The sequence below is a fragment of the Gopherus flavomarginatus genome, chromosome 15, assembly GCF_025201925.1.
Source record: "Gopherus flavomarginatus isolate rGopFla2 chromosome 15, rGopFla2.mat.asm, whole genome shotgun sequence".
Lineage (NCBI taxonomy): Eukaryota > Metazoa > Chordata > Testudines > Testudinidae > Gopherus > Gopherus flavomarginatus.
In genome coordinates, this window is record NC_066631.1 from 11817507 (window position 1) to 11841777 (window position 24271).

Here is a 24271-nt window from a genome sequence, read left to right on the forward strand (position 1 = left end):
TCTGTGATAGAGTGCAAGTGCTTAATATTTTCGTGGGGGGTGTGACACCAAGTTGAGCACTCAAAACATTAAGGCACCTAAAATCACTAGTCATGAAAATTCAGGCCTTCATGTTAGTCCTTAAAATTGTTTTGTTTTCAATACGAGAGGCTGAGGACATTGTTTGAAATCTAATCAGTAATCCAAATGAGGTTAAGGAAGTAGAACAACTAACCCTTGGATGACCATATTGTATATGGCCATCTGAATGCCAATAGAGTAACTCATCCCAGCCACAAATAGTTACTCAAACTGCATTAATCCAAGCATAAGTTATTTACAACTACAAGGTATTTCAAGAATGGCAATTAGTATCCTGCTTTCAAGTTAACCCTCTTCCTCTCCATATTAAGGAAAATTAACATTGATGCAAGTACTGACCATACTAGTGATGGATGCAGCAGGGGATGGAGAAGATGCATTCCCTCTGTGGCCTGGTGCCGGAGACTTAGTCATTCGCTGCTGCCTATGAACAGACATGAATGTTAAGAGGCCAAGGCAGCATTATAGTGTCTTGGTAATCCTGCTTTTCACCTTTGATGCTAAAAATAGGTACAATTTAAGATATACCAGAATTAGTGACTGCCCAGGTATCAATGCAGTATTTCCAAAGTTCACCCTTTATAGATCACACTGCCATTTAAATGCCAATAATCATTTCCTGCATCAAAACAGTGAACTAACTAGTCATTGTGCTATTCAAGAAAAAGCCTGTACAGCTGTTTTTTCCCATCACTATTTTCACTTTTGTGGGTAAAGGAGGACTGTACATTCAATTTTCTATCAAGTAGCTTTGGTCCTTAAGCTTATTCAGAAGCAAATGGCTATAAAATGTCATGCATCTTCTGGTAGTTCTAGTTTTTTTGCTTCTTATTCTGCAAGTTGTAATTACATTTAAAGTAGGCTCTCAAAATAGGTGCTTTGCTGTAAAGGGTGTTTAATACCTCTGTCCATGAAAGCCAGCCAAGATGCTAGACAACCAGCCTTCAAAGTGGACATTGCTCTGACTACATAAGTCGCCTGCTAAGAGGTTAGATAGTAAAGTGGATGGCCTGTTCACCCACAAAGATCTTATTTCATGCTACGCCTGAGCTCTGTTGCTTAGAAAGCAAATTTCAAGGTCAGCTTTATTAATTACTTTGGCCTATGGCAATGCACAGCCACTGAGCCACAAGAACAAGGTGTTTTACACACCAGCTGCAATTTCAGGTTCAGGTTTTTCAGATGATGTTTAATAAGACTGTTTCTTTATCTTCCACGATATAAGTTCTGAAATCCTATTTTCTAGTCCAGCACATTAATCCTCTTTACATCACATCATAAGCCAAGATAACTTTCTAGCAATAAGGCTAGAATAGGTGCCTTGAAGCCTAAATATAAAGTGCATCCATTGAGGAAGGGTAACGAGCTATTGGCTCCACTGAAAAGTAATGGGGCACAAAAGGTGAAAGGCACACACTATCATAATTAAGTGTTTTCCAGTCAAGCAAGTTTTAAAATCTCACCTGTTCCTGAAGCCATCTCTGCTTTTGTCCATTTGTGGTTTGCCAAAACCTGGTTGGTAGAAATTTGCTGCCTGCATGGCTAAATCATGTGGTAGAGCTAGTCCCTCTAAGGCAGCTTGCTGCATCTCCAGTGGACTCATCTGAAGTCAAGGAGGAGGCATTAGAATCTCAGTGAAGCTTATTTATTTTTATCCCAGATCTTGCACTATTCCACATAGGGAAATACAAAGGTTTGAAATAGTTGAGAGAATTCACAACTACATAGTCAACAGTAGTGGCAGACATTTTAATAAGTTTCTCTGAAAAATAAACTTGCACCAAGTTACTGTCTCCAATTCATCTCAATACACTCTTGCAAAAACAAAACAAAAAACACAACAAAACTTAAAGTTCAGTTCTAAAGGCATTTTAGAATGGGCCCACTGGGCACACCAACAGTGTTACCAGACTGGAAATGATGGCAAGTGCATTCTCAGAATCCAAGGCTGAAGCACATCTCCCCCAGGAGTGTAAGAGTGAGATGCTGAATATTATGCTTCAAAGCTAAGGACTGATTTCAACTAAAAGTAGTATCTTCATGTAACTGCCAATATGAAAGAACTGGCCTTCCATTATTCAAACCCCCTGCATTCCTACTAGGTCCTGCAAGAAATGGGTAAAGAGGTGCTTAAAATATTTAAGTTTCAAAAAATCACTGAATCTAACCTGTGCAGCAACTGGGCTCATTGACTTCCGCATCCCCTGAAATGGATCACTGAGGAATTGCTGAGAACTTGGTCCAAAACCTACAGAACGACGACAATTTTAACTACAAGTTTTAGAACAGACATTTATCTTCTGTTGACTCCAGCCCCCTCCCCAGTTACCTTCCTTGATTTAAAAGGTGGCTAGATGGGACTGCTCTTCAAGTGCCTCAAGACCACTCCAGCATACTTACAAATCTATACAAAACACGAAGGCATTTGCCTCAGCTGCCCCGGGAAGCAAGCTATGCTTTTTGCACTATGAAGTGCCAGCCAGTGCCTGAAAAACTATTTTCTTGTTCATAGCACTGTGGTCTCCAGTATAAAGACTACTTTTACTTTAATTTGCAGTACTATCAAGGTCCAAGCCAGTCAGTTTGAGTTTTCAGAATTTTGCATCAGCAGCAGATGAAATTCTTTGAAGAGGCAGAGGAGACAGGTGGCCCTTAAGGTGGTCACCCATTAAGTGTTAGATGATGCTATCCAAAGTGATTCTCTGAATTCAGCTTTAAAAATTGACACTTCAAAAGAAATGTCTTCTCTCTTCCCTATAAGAAGAGTTCTGCATGCTAGAAGCAGTCTTACCAATTGGTGAGGGGATCCTATGACGGAGGTAGTCTGCAGAAGCAGCCCGAGTTGGAAACACCTGTGAAATTGGAGGGGAAGGTGCTCTTTGGCTCAGCAAAGATGCTGCAGGTTCCAAGCCACCTATCAAGCCACTTAGAACATTGGATGAAGCAGGTCTGGCAATGGGTGGACCAAGAAGCTCCTTGGAGGAAAAGCAATGAATAGCTGTCATAAATATTGACTATAGTCTTCATACAATCCACAGACAGTAGTACTTGTGCCACATTGACAGCTATACACATACTAAATAGCTTGACAGACTAAGTTTGATGGCTCATCCAGCCTCTTTCCTCATATGTTTGTTCTATGAAAAACAGTAAAGTTAAAGTGATCTGGGAGTTCTACTGCATGGAAAGGGTGAAGTTTTGTTCCAATACTCTGGACAATTGTAGCTATTTTTGAATGGCTAGTTCTCAATCTTGTCAGTGATTTAGCAGGTCATCTCTCCTATACATTTTTTCCCCCACTTCTGTCTGGTGGGAATGCATCTTGACTATCGAATATCCCCATTGCAATCCACAATACATGTGTAAAAGTCCCATTTTGGAATGATCTTTTGCTTCTCATACAGAAAAAAAAAAAACAAAAAAAAGAAAGCGTAAAGGAGCATTTCAAGGTGACAGTCTCAAAGTAATACCTGCAAAATGTTCTTTGGAAGAGGTTGGCCTGGGATCTCAGGAGGAGACAGCAAGTGGTTTTCAAGGCTTTGCTAAGAATTAAAACACAAAATACAGTTTCTCACATCTGCAGGTAGTTTGTAAAGATTTGATTACTACAATAGAGGCTCAGAAACAAACACTATTGCCATAACCTAGGAGACATCCGCCACAAGCTGTAGTGATAAAGATCCTAATACATACTTCATTAAGAGTCAAACCACCATATTGCACTGATAATTATAATTTCATAATTTAAGTCTTCTGATAAGCACTGCTACCTAACCAGCTCAGATGGGTCCAAGTTAAGACTGCTGATTGTAAGTCTGACTGAGGTCCAACAGATTTTCTAAACAGTGTCACTGAGTGCTCTCACACTGTGCAGGCTTTACTAGCTTTTATCTGCTAAATTGCATAAGGTGCTGTAGCTAAATTTGTGAAATACTTTCTTGACCATCATAAGTTAATGCTATAGTTGCCATAAGAAGAATAGGAAATTGTGTGTGACAGGGGAGTCAGTCCACCATATGAAAAGACAAGATCTGATCTAGAACACTGAGTCCATTTCTGATGCACAAAATTGATTATCCTGATGCTCGCATGGTAATCCATGGGGATGTAAAAATTAACCAGGTGATGAAATAAATTAAGATGCCCGACATTCCTTGCTATAAGTCTTCCTTCTCACCCAGTTTGCTTCTGATCAAATAATGTTGAAGCTTGAATGAGTAGTCCAGCAAAACAAAAATACAAAATAGCAATAACCTTGCCCTCTCATTCCTCTTTCCAATATGTGGGAGTGATAATTATGTTCAAATTGTTAACTAATGTTGTACCAATATTAACCTGATAAGCAATTTTCATTTAAGATATAGGTTACAAAATTTGTAATTATACAAGACTATATTCCTTGATAATTGTCAACATTTAGGAAGTCAAAGGGTTTAACAGACTGGGACATGAAAAAGTCCTCCTTTTTCCTACAACTATCATGCACATACTCATATTCTTAATTTGTGCAATCCATTATCTCAGGAGAAACATCCAATTCCAGCAGAGAGACCAATACTGAATGAGGGCATTTATATAGTGTAGGAAAACCTCTATTGCACTTGCATTGAAAGTTTCTCGTTTCAAGAGTCTTTAGAGATCTACAAGTCACAAACCCAAAACCTTCCAGGTACACTAGTTTATGAGTGTTTGCACTGGACTAGATGAGACACAGCTGAATTTTGTTAAATTACAATATAGTGTGGTTCCTTTAAGAAGTCTAAAGACCGTAACAGTGAGTTGTATCTGTGTCTCAGTGCCTTCCAGATTAACTATGCTCAGTTTCCACCACGTTTTGCCATTTTAGCAAGATAAACCTGACTATAAAAACTAGGCTCACAGCAATAATTCTATAGGCCAAATTCACACCTCAAGTTACACTTCTGAAATCCCACTCACTAAATTTTGCCATCATATACACTTCTGCATTGAAAGTTAGAAGTTGGACAGGTATAGTGAAGGGCATAATTTAATCACTGGCAAGACTTCACAGGCTAAGAAAAATAATGAAATTCCAGGTTGTTCGCAAGGCTGGAAATTAAAAACCAAAACATATTAACTGACCCTTGATCTGAAATTAAAGAGAAACACTTATAACTCCATATTAAAACTTTTGCCACCATTTTTACAATAAAGATCCATTGGTTTAAAGTGCATTTCTAGTCTGAAGTCACAATAATGCATCAATACTTCATACTGGATACAGAGATCACACTTGTTTTCTGAAAGATTAAGTTTTAGTACAATTCTCAGACTACCTCATGTGGGAGATGGTCATGATTTACTCCATTAAAGTAAAAGATGTACGTTAAATTTTAAAATAGCACAAGTCTTAGTATTGTTTACTCTATCTGTATTGTCACAATTGTACAAATACTCATTGAAGTCGAGGTTTCAGAGCACCTGACTATTACAAGTATTACTACTGTCATCTGAAGTATTGTAGGAAGCCAAATGGATCTCAGTTTTTCTACTGGGGAAACTGCCTCAACACTTCCACTAATACAAAGAGGAAACAATGCAGTATTAGCTAGCCTTCTCTATGAAGTCATTAACATGTGCTTTGTGCGATGTGCAACAGAAATAAATCTTCAACAGAAAGATAATTTTGGGCAACTTATACCTTGAAGGGTTAAGACTAAGTGCAGAGATAAACGTTCTCCCCTCACCAAAAAGACCAATTCTTTTATAGCACAAGATGTGATTTTTGTCAAGCAAGATCTAGAACTTTGCCTATTAGCTTGTGGGTCAGACTGAGCAGTCTTCCTAAATCTTCAATAGAGGTCCACTTGTGAAGTCTAGCACCTGATTAGACACAAGACTATTAAATTTGAACTACCAGACACGTAGATGGTGTTTGGCTACAGACTAAACCGGAAAACATGCACGTACCTCTTCTGGTAAGTGATTTCCTAAATGAAAGTGGTCCAGTTGCCAGTATCTCCAAGAAATAATCTCACTTATTACCAATTTCATTCTCAAAGCCAGTATATTTACCATCACCCCCTCATATCCAACCAATGGTTAATATGAAATCAGGAGAGTCACGCTGAGGTGCTTTCAAGTTCATTTCCTGTATCTTGTCATGGATCATTTATATTTTAGTAGCGTCAGGAATTTACTACTTACACTGACCTTGGGCTGTGATGGTAGAGTCCCACTTGCCTTCATGCTGCTGACTAGTTTATTAAATGCAGACATATCTCCATCTTTCTTGAGCTGTCTGGAGCCAGCCACATTCAGTGCTTCCTCCATCTGCTGTGCCATGAATGGAGTAGCAATTTTCCCCTCCTGGTCCATTTTCAGACCTTTTAGCCCAGCTTCTACTTCTTCCACTGAAAGTACAACTCCTGAATGTGCTGAGAAGTGGAAGGGGAAGATAGTTAAACTAGGTGCTCACTTTACAAGCATATGCACCAGTGCATAGAAGGGGTGGGGGAATCTCGTCATGTGTCATGAATACGTGAAGCTAGTTCTGGCTGTCACTTTTGTTTCCAGCCACGGTTTGAGCTACATTACAATATTCTCATTCAAATTAAAAATAACCTGAGCCATGGACAATTATAAGCACAGTCTTTACAAGCATCTTGAATTTTAGCTCTCTCGGGACTTGGAAGTTTAGGAAGGGAAGACATTTCATTCTGCAGTTTTGACAGACAGTGGATTCTTAGCAGGAAGTACAGTCAGCAAATGTATTAGTGAGGATTTTTTTTTTAATATAGATTCTTGTAGATTTAAATAAAGTCATTTGCTATTGTGTTACCAGTATGCATAGATTATAATTTGTCTTATACTTCAGGAAACCAGACTTCTACAGCCACATAAGTGATGGCTATTGTTTGAAGAGAAAATAAATACATACCTGGAAGTCTACATACTTTAGACAATCACATGATTAGAATTTGAGCTGCACACATTTTCAACTGGGCTTAAGTTTCCCAAAGAAAACTAAAGGCATTGTGGATCATGGGAAAGATTTCTAGAAACACCAACAAAGTAAGGAACAAGCATCAGTAAGTACTGCTTATTTTCTCTATATACCAGTGCCTGACGTCCTTTGGTTATGCACTGATGTGAACAGATGGCAACATACATGGGTACCTTGAAGAATAAGGAAGGAAAAGATAGGCATGTCCAATTGGTTTCTGTAAGAGATGCTGGTCTGGAAACAAGTAGACTTACTGGAAATATGGCCATGAGGCAGGAGAGGGACAGCACATCACACTATTCTGACATGCACTACAGGGCATGAGGAAAAAAGAGCTGAATGCTGGAGGACAGACTAATGAATAGAGCGAACACATTAATAATTTCTCAAGTGCTTGATTTGTATTTTATCATTGGGCCTCCCCCATGTCAGGTACTTTGACATGAGTGAATGGAAGTCTGCTCCATAATTTTATGTCTTTATCCTTGTTCTGTGAAGAATATGTAACAGTTAGAAGGCTGTCGCCGTAAAGGTAGAAGTCTGAGCAGAATTCAACGTTCAGACTTAGTTCAATATTTGTAAGCCAAATTGGGGAGAGCTTTCCTCCAGTGTTCACCAGGCACTTCCTGCTCCCCAGACTGGGATGCTGGTCAGAAGTGTTTGCAATACTTGTTGGATGAATTCCTGTTCCTCCAAATTTCCATCACTCAAATCAGGCAGCCTTTCAAGCTTTGCTCAGCACAGCAATTTGAAGTTTACATGGCAATACATGCTGCTTGCCAATAAGAATGAAAAATTTGGCAATTAAACCTCGAGTTTTACAACAGTACGCGCACTTATGTTCAGTTTGCATATGCACATGCAACAGGCCCAATGAGCATGCAAATTGGCAATGTGTGCATGCACTTAAACCTTTGCCTAGTTAAAAGTAGCACTGAATCTATTTACTAGAATTAACATTGAAAAGGTTACATCTGACTTCAGTAGAATAGAGCACTATGGAAGGAATCAATTCCCTTCTTAATTAGATATTGGTTTAACATCTGATACAGAAATTGATAAAGAAGTCAGTTCCAATCCTGTGTTGCATTCCTACACTGATGGAGTTGCTTTTCACTAGTAAAGCTGCTACTGAAAACATGTCAGCCATAATTCTTGGAAGACTTAAGTGAACTTTCAGACTATTGTGCCAGAAGTGTCGGGTACAGTTTCCTGAAATGGTTTATGGGAAATTTTTTTTTACCAGATATCTGAAAAAGCTGCTTGGACCCTGACAGACCTGAAAGCATGCAAACCTTTAATTGGTCCCATTTTAGATACTGAGACTCCCAGGATCACTTTGTGATCCAGCGTACAGGTAGTTGGCAAAAATAACTCATGGTGCAAGTTTTAGGAAGAGCTGCATAATAGGAATTTAAGTGTCAAGTAAAATTTAAGACTGCTGACATTTTACCACTGTCTTTAATGTGAAGACCAGTCTAGATGCCAGAAACAGTAAGCTGAAAAAACTCATTTACACAATCTTGATGTACTGAAGTAGCACAGGCTAATGAGCATATTCATGATGAAAATCCTGCTGATGTCATCCCATGATTAGGATGGAAAGAGTCAGTGATGGTTTCAACCTAACAGATTTGTGGGCCAGTGGGTTTTCTGAAGTGTAAGTAAACTTCCAGTACTTCCTACTTCTGAACCTCCGTAATCAAGGCTTGCCAGATCAAGGCAAAAGGTTTTCCAGAATGCCACCACAGGAACGCCACAATATCTGAAGAGGCACTTACTGCTCTCTCTAAGCTTTTCCTTGTTGGCTGAAAGACTTGAGAGGAGAGGTTTTAAGTCCACTTTGGCTTTCTGTAGCATCTCAAGGATGTCCACTTTGTTTTCAGAATGGTCTTCCAGTGGAATGGGAGCAAAGTAGTTTCCAGGGTTCTGGCCAGGGGAGAGAATGGCTTGCTCTAGACCTGAAACAGCAAAACCAGGAGCACTGCCACATCAGTTTACCAACTAAATGTCTCAAGATGACTACATACTGGCTACTAAGCGTAATACTTCACTGAAAACTATGACTCACACCCCCTGCCTGGGATCAGCTGGAAAGTAGAATGAGAAATGATGAGACCCTCTGCAGATGAGACTAAGAAGCTGTATACTCCAGCTACTTCCAGAAGGACTTTTTTGAATGATTAAACTGTGGAAAAGTTAATTACTTATATCCTTATCTACCATGTTCTCACTGAAAGAATGGACAGAGAAAAATGTGAAGACATGAGTACAGAGATTGAAGGACACGACAAAAAAAGTTACACAATTTTACCTGCTAGCCTCTCCAGTTCTTCATGTGGTGTGGATCTCAGGCTGCTAGAGTGACTTCCAGAACGACTAGGATTAGAGAACCACCTACTGAACCTGCTAGAAGACATCGAACCTTCCCCCAGCACATCCTCTATCATCTATATTGTGGGGAAAAAAAAAAAAAAAAGAAAGTTTTAGACAGTCAGTCTTAACAGGAGAATGAATGGGAGGGTTTGATATACAAGAGACACTTACTGTATAACATGTAAAATTCCTTTGCTACTGCTGACCCGATGTTATACTCCCAGAATATCAGATTTGGATTATGTTTTAATATACTATTTGTTTCTCCTCCCCACCCCCTAGAAGTCGCACAATATTTCTGTGTAACCAGTGTGTTGGTATAATCAATCATGCATTTTCTATCTGTACAAAATGAAGCCTGTTCCATTTTATATTCTGAAATTGTCTGATTAAGCTATTATTGCAAATTCCACTGTACTGGAACAGTGGACAGATGAATAATCAATTGCCAGAATCTTGATAGGATATGGATGTGTTCAATGACCTAGAATGAGCACCATTATAGGAGTTCAAGTGAAGAGGGGCCCACATAAAAATACTGTATCTTCTGCAGAAACAGAGGAGGTAAGCTCAAGTGGAGAAAGATCCTCTAACACTTAGAAGTGGTTTTTTGGGTGAGGGAAAGGCATATTGACAAGACCCTGTATGGAAGCTTATACTACCACCTGTGCTATACCATGTTGGTTATCCAATCTTTTACCTTCAGTTCTGCTAACAACATTTGACAAACAGGAACTCTTATTCTAATGAATAGAGAATAGTAGAAAGTTCATTCATTCTTGGAGATTAGTGATAGTCAGTTTAACAACTGAAGCTTTTTAGAACCTCAACAGCTAAACACAATTCTAACACTACTGTCAGTGTAAGCCACCTTGTCAGTTCTACACTGGTCACTACAAGTAGCTTAGAAGCAGTGATTTGTGGCAAGAGACCATTTTAAATGATGTAAGCTTAAGCGCTTCCATTTTGCAAGCTGGTTTTCACTAATGCATGTTGTGACTGGTATAAATTAACTTTCCAAGAAATCTCTGCCAGAGTCCCAAAAGAGTCAAGTTTATCCCAAGCAAAACTTAACTGTCCCACAGTGTGGGACTTCATTCATTGTGTAGACAATACTTTGTTCAGTTTCCTTGGTGTTTCATTCAGTGCAAGATGAGAAATTCAATTATTTGCCAGATGAGCCAAGCATGAAACCATTTACTTGTGGTTGGCATCCTGATGCCCTTTGATCATACATGTAAAGTTGATAAAAATTGAGCTGGAAGAACCTGAACAGTAACCATTCTATATCTTTATCCATTTCGTATACCTATATATGGTACCACTGGGAAAGTAATCTTCACAAGAATGCCTATGGACAGGACGGCTGCTAATAGCTGAATAGCTTTTAGAGCACAACATTGCACATGAGATTCTTTAAATTTTTAGGCAGCTGGAAAACTGGAATACTAGTTTTCCTACTATGTAGTCACTGAAGTTTCTGCTTTTGAATAAAAACAAAGCAGGCATTATCCTGAAAGCTCACAGACCAGACACAGACAATCTGATTTGTCACCACCTCTAGAGACTTAAGATTCCTGCCCTCTGTTAAGTTTGATGCATCATTTAAGAAAATTTATTTGAAGGCCTTCCCCTACATTATACCAGAAAGTTAGCTTTATTATAAAAGTAGGTAAGTATATTCTGCAGGTATTGTGAATTATAGCAATAAAGTTGGGTTCCTATCACAGAAAACATTAAGCCAGGACTCAATTTTCAAGCCCCAGTGGTTGCATTTTGCAGCCTGAATCACTTACTTATTATTTAGGATAATTTGTTTCAATACTTCCACTTCCAAGGAAACAAAATTTCTACTCCTCCCCCTCCCCCCTGTAAAAACCACCACCATCTCACTATCCTTTTCAAATCCTTCTGCAACATTACCTTTCTAATTCTGACCAGTGAATTGGGGGGGGTGGGAAGATGATTCCTCATCCCAGGTAGTTTAGTTGGTTCAATGCCAGGAGGGGCAGAAATAAATATGGATGTGTAATTTCTACTATTGCTGGCCTCCTACGAAGTAGTATTTCAGCCTATTACTTATTTTGTTCTTAAGTCACAAGAACTAGTTGGTTTACAGTGACACGAGGGAAAGGCAACTCGTAACAAATGAGCCAGTTGCAGTTTATGGCCTTTTAGAGAGAGAGAGAGTTATGGAAGAGGGTTTTGACAGTCTATAGACAAGATATTGGTCCATGATTTGCAAGCCAAGTCTACTTGTCACTGCAGCCTCTGTCAAAAGCCAAAATAAAAATATATCAGTACACAAGAACTAGGGGGCCACCAAATGAAATTAATAGGCAGCATGTTTAAAAACAAAGGAAGTATTTCTTTAGACAACGCAGTTAACCTGTGGAACCCTTTGCCAGAGAATGGTGAAGGCCAAGACTAACAAGATTAAAAAACCAAAAACCACAAACAAAACCTGGTAAGTTCATGGAGGATAGGTCCACCAATGGCTATTAGCCAGGATGAGCATGGGTGGTGTCCCTAGCCTGTCTGCCAGAAGCTAGGAATGAGCAACAGGGAATGGATCACTTGATTACTTTCTCTGTTCTTGCATTGGCCACTGTCAGAAGACCAGACACTGGGCTAGATGGACCTTTGATCTGACCCAGTACGGCCGTTCTTATGTTCCAAGTGATTCACTATTGAAAGTGTTAACCATTGATTTCCATTTTCACCACAAGCTTTGCCTTCCAAAATAACTTGCTTAGTGACCAACTAGTTTATGGACCTCAGCAACACAGCATCAGTATGTGAATAGCACATTTAATCAAACATCTCTCTACTTGTGTAGTCAGTCCATCATCAAAATACAGTAGCTACTCCAGATTTTCTTACTGAAAGGAATCTAGTTCTAGTTAAGTGAAGATTTTTAGAACCACAGGGCAGGCTAATGCTATTGGCACAGCTTCATAGTCCTTCAACCTATAATCTGACCCTTATCACTTTTAGTATCCATCCTTGTACCTCCCATAGGGGCTTGGTTAGTTGCATTTTATATAGACCCGTGCTTCTGGACATTCCTTCAAGGTGAAGCCATGTTGGCCCATAAGCCCTGTCAATTAAGTATGAGACATACTCCCTATCAGTTTATCCATACTACTACTACTACTACTACTACAGCACCTGCTATATAGCTATATGATCCATTAACTGGATTCAACTTGAATCAATCATGTTAAAAAAATATCAGCCTTGGAAGAACAGGTTCTTCCTCTACTATACAAGTTTTCAGAGGTTGTCTGCCTCTTATTCTGAAGTGTTTGAGTATCCATGACTAAGACAGATATATTTCAATAGACTAGAAAAACAAGACCGTGAATTATATTTTGAACCCAAGTACAGTGCCTGAAGAAAATACAACCAAAAAAGTTGATTGGAAATCGTTAGCTCCACCATTACCATTCCCTGCAAATATTGTGTTCTGGAACCCCTAGAAAAGAGATCCATAATAACTCATGCAGCCTTCACCAAAAGAAGGAGAAAAAGTAAGGAATTAAGTTGTGCCACATAGTAAGTGCTTCTTTTAAACCCAGAGATTGAAATAGTGATCCAAGAAGAAAAATTTTAGAAGCAACATCTTAAATTTTTACTAAAATGGGCTACAATATGTATTTCATTTGACCAATCAAGATAAAGTTTCCCCAAATCTTGAGTATTCGCATAAAAAAGTTGAAGAAACTTTTCCATAACAAAGTAATTTATTTCAGAAAGAGACAGTCGTAGCTAAAGATGGTGCTTCTGCCACATGTACATACCTGGCCTAACACGTCACTCACCGAAGCCAAACCAGGAACACTCTTATCCAGGTTAAAGAACTCATTGAAGTCAAACTCTCCTGGGGCTGGTTCTTGTAGAACAGCTTCCCTGGGAACTTCTTGATCCGCTGCAATTTCATGGGCAAGGACAGACTGTACTTCATCCTCTTCTGCCACTCCACCATTGCATTCTAGTCCTTTGAGAATAAAAGAAATATAATCAGGAGCAATGAACTACGAGACCAGTCACTTCCAGAGGAGAATTATCCGCTGGTTAATCCATAGGATTGGGGTTCAAACATGGCTTTCGTTCCAGACTGATCTGGCTAACTGCATGAATTTAACCCAATTTATGTTGCAAGCAGCACACAAAGAGCACAAATAGGAAACTGGGACTCACTGTGCTAAGTAAGCTCTGTACAGATACAAGAATCCCTGGCATTAAGATCTTAGACTGTTTCATCTACTTCAATCACTATACAAAACAGCTTTACTGAATTACCACAAGCTGTCTTTTTACATGTGTCCCCACAAGCCTGCTGCATCATTGCTGCTCCACTATCTACTGTTTCCCCCTGCCCACTCCACAAAAATAGACAAAAACCAAAAAAAGACAGCCAGACGTTTGTTAATGAAAGCGTCCACAAGTTGTCTGGCCTCTTCGCCCACTGCACTATGCTGGCAACCGCCACTTTCTTGTCTGAGATGGGGTGTTCATGGGGGAAGACTGGCTCCTGCTACTTTCCTCCCTCTGGGAAGGACCATTCCTATAAGAGCAAGCATCATCTGCATGGGGATCTGCCATCATTATAAATACTCTATTTAGGTACTTATGGTCCTATCGCTGTAGCAACCAAGAACCTCTCAAATATTGAGTTTTAATTTGTGCTCTCAGTCCATCACCAAACAAAAAAGTTATTGGTTTATAGTCTATTGTACAACATCTGAGATTTATCTTCCTTACAGGAGTGCTCTGAAGAAGCAGTAAAGTGACTGCAGTGCTGTCAAATGCACAAGTATTGTATAGTTGATAGTAATTAGGAAAATCTCCTCTGGATTATTAAACTTGACTGTGTCCCTTACAGAGCCGCAATAATCCTACTCTATCAAGAGTTAGAGGACATGGATTTCATCCCCACCCTTCAGTTATGTCTACAGTTTAATTCTTAGTAGTGAATTATGGCTATGTGGTTTGCTAGAGAAGTTAGCACAGAGTCATAGGGAGATAATTATTCACTTCAGTCAGGTTTTTGAAGGTTTAGAAAGTCCTTGGGTCTCTACAAGGCCACTGCTGTGGGCCTGGCATTTTGCTATGAAGTACATTTTATTAAAGCAGCATGCCTAGTGCTCCTGGTAGGAAAGGATCATGAATACGGCTGTTCCAACCCCACAACCATTGCGCCCTTCTCAGATGTGTGTGAAGCTTCCAAGGTTGCTTCTTCAACCAAAGCAATATCTAATAACTAGATAACAAAGATGGATGTAGTCCAGGTGGTAGCTTGCATGCTATCCCAAAGGATCATCAGGCAAAGGTATTACTGCAAGAATCTTACAATCTTCTCCCCCTTTGAGAGATTGTGCATGGTTTACCTCATGACCACCACCATATTATGACACTTCCAGATTTGCCAGAGGATACTTTATTTTCACAGCAAAAAGATTGTTAAAACTTGCCTTAAGTTCCATGCTCCAGAACGATCAGAAACCAAGTCATAGGATGCACATTTTCCAACCCAATATAGTTTATCATTACTCCATGGAGGACTGAGGTTTTTGGGAAAGCATGATACAACTGCAGCCCTCAATGCCATCCAGTTAAAAATCCCAGACTGCTACATTTGATCTCTACACCCATTAGCAAGGCTACAATTATGTCATGGAATCTGACTTTGAGACCCCCTCCAGAGCCCCTCTCCCCCAGGTGCTGTGGGCAAGGGGGCAGGGTGCTGGACCCTCCTCCCTCCCCATTTTGTCAGGGATGTTTTTATTAAGAGTCAGGGACAGGTCATGGCTTCCATGAATTTTGGTTTATTGCCTATGACCTGTCCATTACTTACTAAAAATAGTCATGACAAAATTGTAGCCTATTAGTCTTACCACACAAAGTTTGCCTTCCAACTTTAAGTCCAAGAGAACCTCTCCTGCCATTTCCATTTGGCTGTTACATACCTTCCTTCAGAGACGTCGTGCGTCGTCTTGTTCGTTTTCGTCCTTTATGATCTTCCTCTAATATTTTATCATCAAAGCCAGTGAGCTCAATGGTTTCAGACTGACTTGTGGGTCCAGCAGAGAACCACTCTGGCTCTTCCTCAGTGTAGGAATCATTTCTTCTACGTTCCCCAAAGACACGTTTACTATCCCCAAATTCTCTCTGAATTTGGTAGTTATAGCATGGAGAAGGAAATTAGAAAAAAGTTAATGTGAATGTTTCTCCAGAGTTTGTTTTCTTCCAATTGATTCATAAAGAGTTCCATTTTAAAGGTTTTCAGACCAGAGAAATTGTAGATAGGTTCATTCTATTTTGTCTTTTAATAGATCGCCCTGCCAATGAGCTCAGTGTGCTTTTTAACCTTCTATCTAATTTTAAATAGATCAGCGAGCTTCTGCTACTTAAAAGCAAGATCAATTGTATACAGTTGACCAACTAATAGAACTTTTAAGTCCCATCACCTACTCTTAATTCTCTCATATTCCTATTTAGGTTGTTAGAGTTCTAAGTAGTTTTCTCCTCCCCACACCCGTACTCCATGGTTCTTATACAGATATTCAAAGAATATATAGTAACATTACCCTAGTACGTTTTGACAAATTATACATTTAGTTCTTATTCTCCATCCCCTAATCATTTGTTGCTCTTTTGTCAATATACTTCTGGTAATGAGGTACTCAGATGAGCTATAGTCACACTGCTAGGGCCAGAAACTATTCATATTCACTCTGCACTAGCATACTTTTGTACTCCTTAAAATTGTGTGGCTTCTTCGCTAGCTTTGAATCAAAGTGATTTAAGTCAATCACTTAAATCGGCAAGCAGGAAACCTGGATTTAAAATCAATTTTGAAGTAGAAACAGAAAACATGAAAGAAAAGTTGATTCTCATTGGTTGGTAGCCATTAAAACATGCTGATTTGCAACTAAATATATCTTATGCACTAAATTTGGTATCTATATACATCTAAAACAGTTATATAAAACTTACATTTATTACATTAGAAAAGGGGAACATTAACATTTCTTGTTTATTAGACAGAATTTTACTGTTATTGTATTAAGCTGTATTTGGATGGAAATTCAAATAGGTTTTATGCTTAATTGAATTTATTAAATAAAGCTCAAGTGTGCTGATACATAAGAAAAAGTTTATCAAAATGTGTTTTGCATTTAAAAAACTGATTAAACAATGGAAATATAATCTTTAATTATAAAATTGAACTGATGGGGGTTTGTTTTGGTTTGTCACCATCTCCTTCAAACATTTTCTAACTAGTAAATCTCATCCTCTGACACCCAGTTTCTATTCACAGATTGGAAGAAAAAACAAACTTCTCTGCTTTTTCAACTCCTCATAACTTGGAATCAACTAGTCTTTCAACTAAACTACCTGAATGAACTCAAAAAAAAAAAAAGTGTTCTCTAGATCTTCATAAGCTCCTGCTGTCAAAAGCTGGTTTAGCACTTCAAACTCTGGTTCCAGATGCTTACCCAGCAAGTTTCACCAGTCCAGCATTTTGACTCTTTAAAGCTTGATAGCAACCATGCTTATTTTTTGTTTAACTTAAATTTACCAATCTATTACAATCATTTAAACATTAAGTTAAATTGCCTTTCGATTAACTAGATTAAAAATCACCTAATTTAGGGGTTTTTTTTTTAAATCCACCCTGTTTGTTGCCATATTACAATGCAAATTTGTTCTCCAGATGTTAGTTTGTATTCCCCACCTCCGAGGAGAATTTTTTCTGCCTACCTCTCCATGACTCTGGGCCTCTGCATTACTTTTGTCAGCTGTATTTGCAATGCTACCCAATTTAGTATTGCAGAATCATTGACGACTTCAGAGAATGTGTTTAATGTTAATGTTAACACTAGACCTAATCTAGAGTCCTGTGATACTTAACTATATGGAATTGTAATCTTTTATCCTACTTAAGAGAATACGGTCAATTAGACACATAAGGACATTTAGTGAAGCTGAAAGGCAGCAAATTTAACAGCTAGAAGACTATGCTTTTTCACACAATGAACAGTTAGCCTGTGGAACTCATTGTCATAAGATACTATGGAGGTAAAGAGCTTAACAGGACTGGACACCTATATTAATATCCACAGTTGTTCTAAGGATTAAAACCAAGTTTTAGAAAATATATACACATGCTCCTATTTCAGGGCACAAGTCACTTCCTAATGTGGGTAAGAAACAGCTTCCAGTTAAGTTATGAAATGAATTTCTTAAACAACTGTGGCAAGAGAGCATGTCACCTTCTACAGAAGACTAAAAATTCTGTTCAAGCCATATAACACTATATAGTAGGCAGAGGTCTTCTCTGATGGAGCAAGAGCTATGAAACTTTTGGGGTACCAGAACCACCAAAAATTCTTTAATCATCTGTTTCACTCACAGGTTATTGCCATGTTACCACCATCTGACATCTGTAACAAGGAAGTTAAAAATCTCAAACTCATCTAGTAGGTAGATAATCCAACACCAGAAGCCATCACAGTTGATATCATTTGAAAGACCAGGCATTGACTAGGCGGAGACCCCACCACCCCATCATTACATTTACTATGAGAACACCGTCATGAGAACAAACCCTGAAACGCTTGTCTTTGTAGTCCCTCTCACGATCTCTGTCCCTTGCATCTCTAGAATCACGCATATCCTTTTCACCACCCCGGTGGTCTTTATCAAAGTTGCGGGCAGACATGATTCTCCCACTTCCAATCCTACGTCCACCAATAACACGAACACCATCATTCTCCTTCTCCAAAGGGCTCCCTGCTCGACGTGAGCTAACAGCTGTAGTCACATGGCAGCCTCCTCCAAAACTCCGCCTTTGGGGACTTAGGACTACATCCAAATCATCTTCTTTCACCCGCTCCCTAGGATCTGCAGATTGGAAGAGTAGTGTTCTAGAGAAGCTGTTACTTTGAGAACAGATTAACATGAAAGTTTGACAAATAGCCAGTGGAATTACTGAGTCCATTTATAAACACTGGAATATACTCAAATTTTAGCTACATGTTGTTTCCCCATACCTAGAGAAATACAAAGTGTTTAAGTTAAAATGGTTTATACTAATAAATGCCTATAAAGCCAATCATTTCCAAGTAGTTCCTTGCTTGAATCTTCTAACCTCAAAGTACTACCACAAAAAGTGTGATGAGAAGTGAAGCATTATAATTTATAATATTGATGGAATGATATCCAAAAAGATCACCATGAAACTAGAACATAGAAGAGTTATTTACAGATAGACATTGAGGAATTATTGCCTAATGCCAAGTGTCTCATAGGAGAACAAACAAGTTTGAGGCCTTAACATCAAACAGTTGCTAGTGGAAATACAGGGAAAATCCCCAATAGTGTAAGAGCACTAGGATAGATCAGCTGCTGGTGGCTTTTTATTTTTTTTTTGGGAGGAGGGAGAAGAGGGTAAGAGAAAGAACAGAACAAGGTAGTCTGAACCTTCTTTGAAGGTAATTACACAGTGGTAAGAAGACTACTGCCAGTCTGCACTAGCATTCCCACTGTTGCTAAAGCAACTGAGATTTTGTTGAAGTTGTAGTTCTAGATCTCTTTCCTTCAGATTGTATCTAACATTTCCCTCACTCAGTTTTATACCACCACAGTAAACGAGAGGGGAATAATTTTGGCACTATCCTAGGTTCTTATTGAGCACCTCATATTGTAAAAATGGTGCACTCACCAACTATCCTGCGCATGAGAGAAGTCCGATCTGAATCCAAGTCTTTTTTGAACCCTTCCACTGGTGAGGTTCGCCCTGAACTTGGGTACAGAGATGCATGCCATTTCTCAGGGTCCCAAACTCCATCACTACGCAAATAAAATTACAAAACCCTTTAAAGAAAGGTGTTCACTTTAATAAAGACAAGATGTACTTTAAGCCACTAATCCATTATAAGCAGCAAAGAGTTTTGTGGCACCTTATAGACTAACAAACATATTGGAGCATGCGCTTTCGTGGGTGAATACCCACTTTGTCAGATGCATGTCATGCTCCAATATGTTTATTAGTCTATAAGGCGCCACAGAACTCTTTGCCGCTTTTATAGATTCAGACTAACACGGCTACCCCTCTGATACTAATCCATTATAGTAATACTTAAGCTAGAAGGGCTGCACTCTAACTAGTAATCTGTGCTTCTGACTTTTCAACTCAAGGCTGCATCCAGTTTCCTATCTCAAACTGGCCCATTTACATGGTATTCTAGATATCTTTATGAAGGTAGGAAAATATGGAAGAGTTGTGTCAAACATCAATATAAAGATGGCACAGGTATATATCCTAAATACGCAAAGTAGCATGAAACTGAGTTCACACTTGAAGGTTCCAGTCCCAATTTATCTTCCAAGAATAAGATTTGTTCTCTTCCAATGTTATGTGTTAACAGGGCTTCCTTTCACACCAATTACAATTCTGTCGTTTGCCTAGGAGACATGTTAAAACACTAATCTTACCACTATACAGATCCCTCTTGAGCAAATCATTCATAGTACAAGCCAGAAATGCATGTGCCATTGATCTTAAAGTGAATGTAATGAGAAATCAAAGATGCCATAACTCATCATTGCTATATGTTGCCAAGAAAAATCAGTTAAAAACAGTGTTGTTGGTTCACACTGCAAACAGTTTCAAAGCCCAATAATTCTCCTTTTTGATGCACCACTGTCTTATCTTAAAATTTACCTACTCTTCAGTTAGAAGTTCACAGCTTCAGTTTGCCTTGTTCTTTCCAAGTTTAATCTAATTGTATTTTACACCTTAGATGTTGCAATAAGTGAAAGTACTAACTAAGCCATTTTGAGGAGTATCGAACAATAGAAGGTTAGTATAAGGAATTTATACAAAGGAGTATTTGCAGCTGAGGAAAGGCAATATTCAATAATGTCCACCAATCATTGCAGTGACACGTGCAAACCAACCATCAACACCTGGACTTAAGCATCTAGGTAGACAGATATATATTTATCTGGCTCACAGAAGTACCACAATATGGCACAGAAGTAGTTTGACAAAACCTTGTGGCAGGTAGTGCTATGTTTCAGGTTTCAACCCAGATGTATTAGGACAGCTATATTAAACTTGGGTACACCCAACTTTGCCTTTAGACAGTCCTCAATTCTTAGAGAAGTCCTTTTGCAGGTACTGAGGGACCAGGGAGAAAGGCAATATTAAGTGAAAGAAAAGGGTTTCCCCTGCCTAAATCTAGTTTAAGCTTGTAATATCTATACTATTTACAGTTATCCTGTGCTGCATTTCTCTCTTGCTACAATTTATACACCTTGTAAACATACGCAAGAGTACTTTAAATACCAGCTATAGAGATAAAGATACTTTGCTCAGACTACCCTACCCTATGTCTATTTTCTGAAAGACATTAGCTTAAAACAATGCCTTGGTATGGGACTTAACCACATTAACATAAACAAAGCACTTTTGAACCTAAGGGTTTTTCTTGTGGAATTTTTAAAAAGATTTTTTATCCAGTTAAAAACAGTCAAGTTTATTTTAAGACTAGAATATACCTGTCATATTTTTCAGAAAGACATGAAGGCCTCTGTTTAGAGTGGGGACGTTCTTTAATATCCAAGAGTTCTTCCTGGAAAGGAAAAGATGTAAAGTTAGTTCTGACTCTCACCTGGACAAAATATAAACAGAAAGCAAAACTTGTTCCAGGGCATACAGCTTTATTTAAATATAGGTAAGTTAAATCAGAATGTTTTCCCAAAATATTGATCTGATTTTTTGTTCAAAGTACAATTCAACCACCATTACTGCAAGACTTGAAAGATTCTAACAGGTCCATTTTTATTTCAGCTGCAACAGTGCAGTCATCCTTTCAACACAAACTATATCTAGATGGACTATTGCACAGCCATAAGATCCTTTCAACTATAGAGAGATTAATTTAAGGTTAGATCTAAACTCCCTATATAGAAATAAATCTTTAGTAAAATTTAAGTTTGACTGATGTCACGGTTCAAACCAAAATTGCAATTTTGAGTTTTGAATGAAGAAAAATTAGACTTCAGTTCAATGAAAGCCCCCTAACTGAAGCTATACAGTGCACGTAGAAACTATGTATTCCTTGATTCTTTTGTTGGATTGCCAATAGATTAAAACTTTGATTAAAGGTTAAGATACTAGCTATACTGGGTATTTGTAGGATTCATTATTAACATCAATTTGAGGCAAGACAAAGTAGAAACATAGCAATTGCTGTGCTGTTCTTCACATAAACCTTTATTTAATTTATACTTTATAGACAAAGAATCAATGCAGATCTGTATTTGAAGTTTCAGTGGAATTTAAGGGTTCTCTGCCTATTGACACAAGTGAGAGCTTAGTATTCTGGAAAGGTAACATGAGACAGATATCTAACAGACGGTATCCCAAACAAAGGATAACATTAGGTTTGGTGACAGATACGGCTTGTTGCTCTTGACCAAACTAATTTGTCTAGATGCTGGGGAGGGCTTGAGTCAAATGAGATATTTAAGCATTAGGTGGTACAATGTTGCCGCAAGCCAATCCAATGGAACTCTCAAATTGTTTATCCTTTGAAGGACCATGCCTTTCTGACCATTATGACGCTGACTGAACAATTTGTTCAACTCTTCATGTTAAAATCAGTTCTCTGAAGCAGAGGATTCAGAGCTATTTTACAACAGATTATGTGCTATTGATGCTAGTAGCAAATACTTCACATCCCATGATAAAGCAAAAGTTAGAGTTGGGACACATGGATTCAAAGTTAACAAAGACAAGCAGTGGCAGTGAAACTTTGTTCAGTGCAGGAAACTTAAACATTTAATTTTAAGTGGACTAGAAACATATTTGGGAGATGCAAATCCTTTAATAACTTGAGGCTAGTTATATCCCTCTGCTGAAGCACATTACAAGGATTTAAAAAAAAATGGTACAAATATCCTAGAAACAAATTTGAGACAGTTCTAAATTCTTAGTAGAGATCAAAAATACTAGAAGAGTTTCAGTGTTTTGTATTTTTGGGGAGAGGAGAGGCAGAGGGACAAAACATTCTTGTTCAGGGTGGATAAGAATCAATGATTTTTCTCAAAGATGAAAAAATCAATTTTCTTATTTAAACCAAATTTTTTTGATAAAATGTTTGGAGGGAAAAAACCTATCTAAAGATAGTCTTATTTAAGATCACATCATGAAATACAGATTATACATTCTAATTCTATAGTATGATAATATATTCATGTAATGTTTAAGAAAAGCTTTGTAAAGGAGTTCCAATACTTCATGGATTAGGGACCAATCTTATGGAGTTCCAGCCGCTTCTGTATAGATTTAGGTTAATCTGTCTAGCTAGCCAATGGGACTCAGTGCTCAGTCTATTAGATACCATCAGAGATGCTTAGTTTTGCAGTTCTCCAAATGTGGCTGTGTCTCTCCAGAGATAATGTTTTTAAATAAATAGAAGTGAGAAACAGACCTCAACCCTATTGCACCTCTGCAAAGTTGCGTACACAGAGTCAATCCCTTACTTCTCTCTAAAAGGAGAAAGTTTCAAGAAGTTCAATGAATAGAAGACTGTTGGGGGCGGAATAGATCTGGACAAAGAGAAGTCTGGAGATAATGCGAGAAGGGAAGGACAGACAGTAGAAACAAGAGCAAAACTGTTTGAGCAGCATATTCCAGAAGTCTTGAGGCGTTTCTGAGGTAGTCTTCATTGATTGGAGATCTACCATACCATTCTCTCACTAGAAGGGAAAACCTATAATGGCAGCAGGCCATAAGAGACCCAGTTTGGGAATATTTTAATGAAGTTCCTCTCCCTGTGGGTAAGACAGGCATGGGTGCAAAATGCAAACAGTGCAACAAAGAAATGCAAGGCCTGGTTGCTCAAATGAAACATCATGAGAAGTGTTCCTTCTCAGGAGGAAGCTGTGTTGAAGATTAAAGGAACATGTCTGAACATGCATTTTTGTTGGTTGGTACCAACCTGAAGATCCTGCACTTTTATGTAGAAATCCATGATTAAATTGAGTCTTCCTGACTAGTGATTTAAATCAATTTGATTTAAATCAAATCCACCCTTGTTCTTGTTGTTAGCAAGGATACCTTTAACATACTAGCTAAGGCAGCTTGATAGCTCCTAACTGCATTACTCACTCTTGGGCAGCTCATCGGTGTTTGATGGAATTTTTTTTTTTTTAAATGTTTAAGTATTTGTGTAGGTTAAAACCCAAATATCTAATGCATTTCAGTTCATTTTCTTCCCCCCAAATTGTACTCCATCTATTTTAGTCTGTATTTTGCAAGTAAATCCACCAAAATTTATTTTTACAGCCCAGTTTATACAGGAATGCTAGAAGCAAGAGACAGCAAATTTTCAAGTTTGTACTAAAGGTTTAAGTCCATTATCTACTAGGATTATTCCAAAAATTCCTTTTAGCGGAGAAACAGCTAATTATAATCAAAGATAAGCAGAGTGAGAAGAGGACAGAAGTCTGAATTTACTCTGTGGACCAAGTTAATTGAAAAATAGGTACTAGCAACACAGGCCACTGAAGTTGCACAGAATTTGCTTAAAACTAACCCATTCATGAATGTATATCACCACATCTCCCATTGTCTTGATCAACCCAATATTTGGGCCAGCACAAGGATACTAGGTCAACTGAATGACCAGAATGGTCATAGGATTTCATCTACTTAAAGGAGGATTCTGGTACTCCACAGAAAATCAAATAGACTTTTCAAATAAGTATGAATAGACTATTTGATCAAAGACTTTATTTTTAATGTAGATTTAAGGTATTAAAGTA

The 24271-nt window shown here is 38.3% G+C and overlaps 1 protein-coding gene across 4 annotated transcripts in view; it reads right to left on the minus strand.

Moving 5' to 3' along the window:
- EIF4ENIF1 (eukaryotic translation initiation factor 4E nuclear import factor 1) overlaps positions 1-24271 on the minus strand; it is a 37026-nt gene that overhangs the window by 6040 nt on the left and 6715 nt on the right. For 2 of the 4 annotated variants that reach the window (XM_050923580.1, XM_050923579.1), the window contains exons 3-15: positions 20999-21072; positions 19158-19285; positions 18042-18337; positions 15397-15598; positions 13228-13424; positions 9363-9498; positions 8830-9009; positions 6256-6479; positions 3552-3623; positions 2873-3056; positions 2250-2329; positions 1545-1684; positions 421-505 (exon numbers count right to left, since the gene is read on the minus strand). In XM_050923580.1, coding sequence (XP_050779537.1) covers positions 421-505; positions 1545-1684; positions 2250-2329; positions 2873-3056; positions 3552-3623; positions 6256-6479; positions 8830-9009; positions 9363-9498; positions 13228-13424; positions 15397-15598; positions 18042-18337; positions 19158-19285; positions 20999-21072 — 1998 coding nt within the window. The remainder of the gene's footprint in view (positions 1-420; positions 506-1544; positions 1685-2249; positions 2330-2872; positions 3057-3551; positions 3624-6255; positions 6480-8829; positions 9010-9362; positions 9499-13227; positions 13425-15396; positions 15599-18041; positions 18338-19157; positions 19286-20998; positions 21073-24271) is intronic. The other 2 variants (XM_050923582.1, XM_050923583.1) reach the window with 2 other exon arrangements.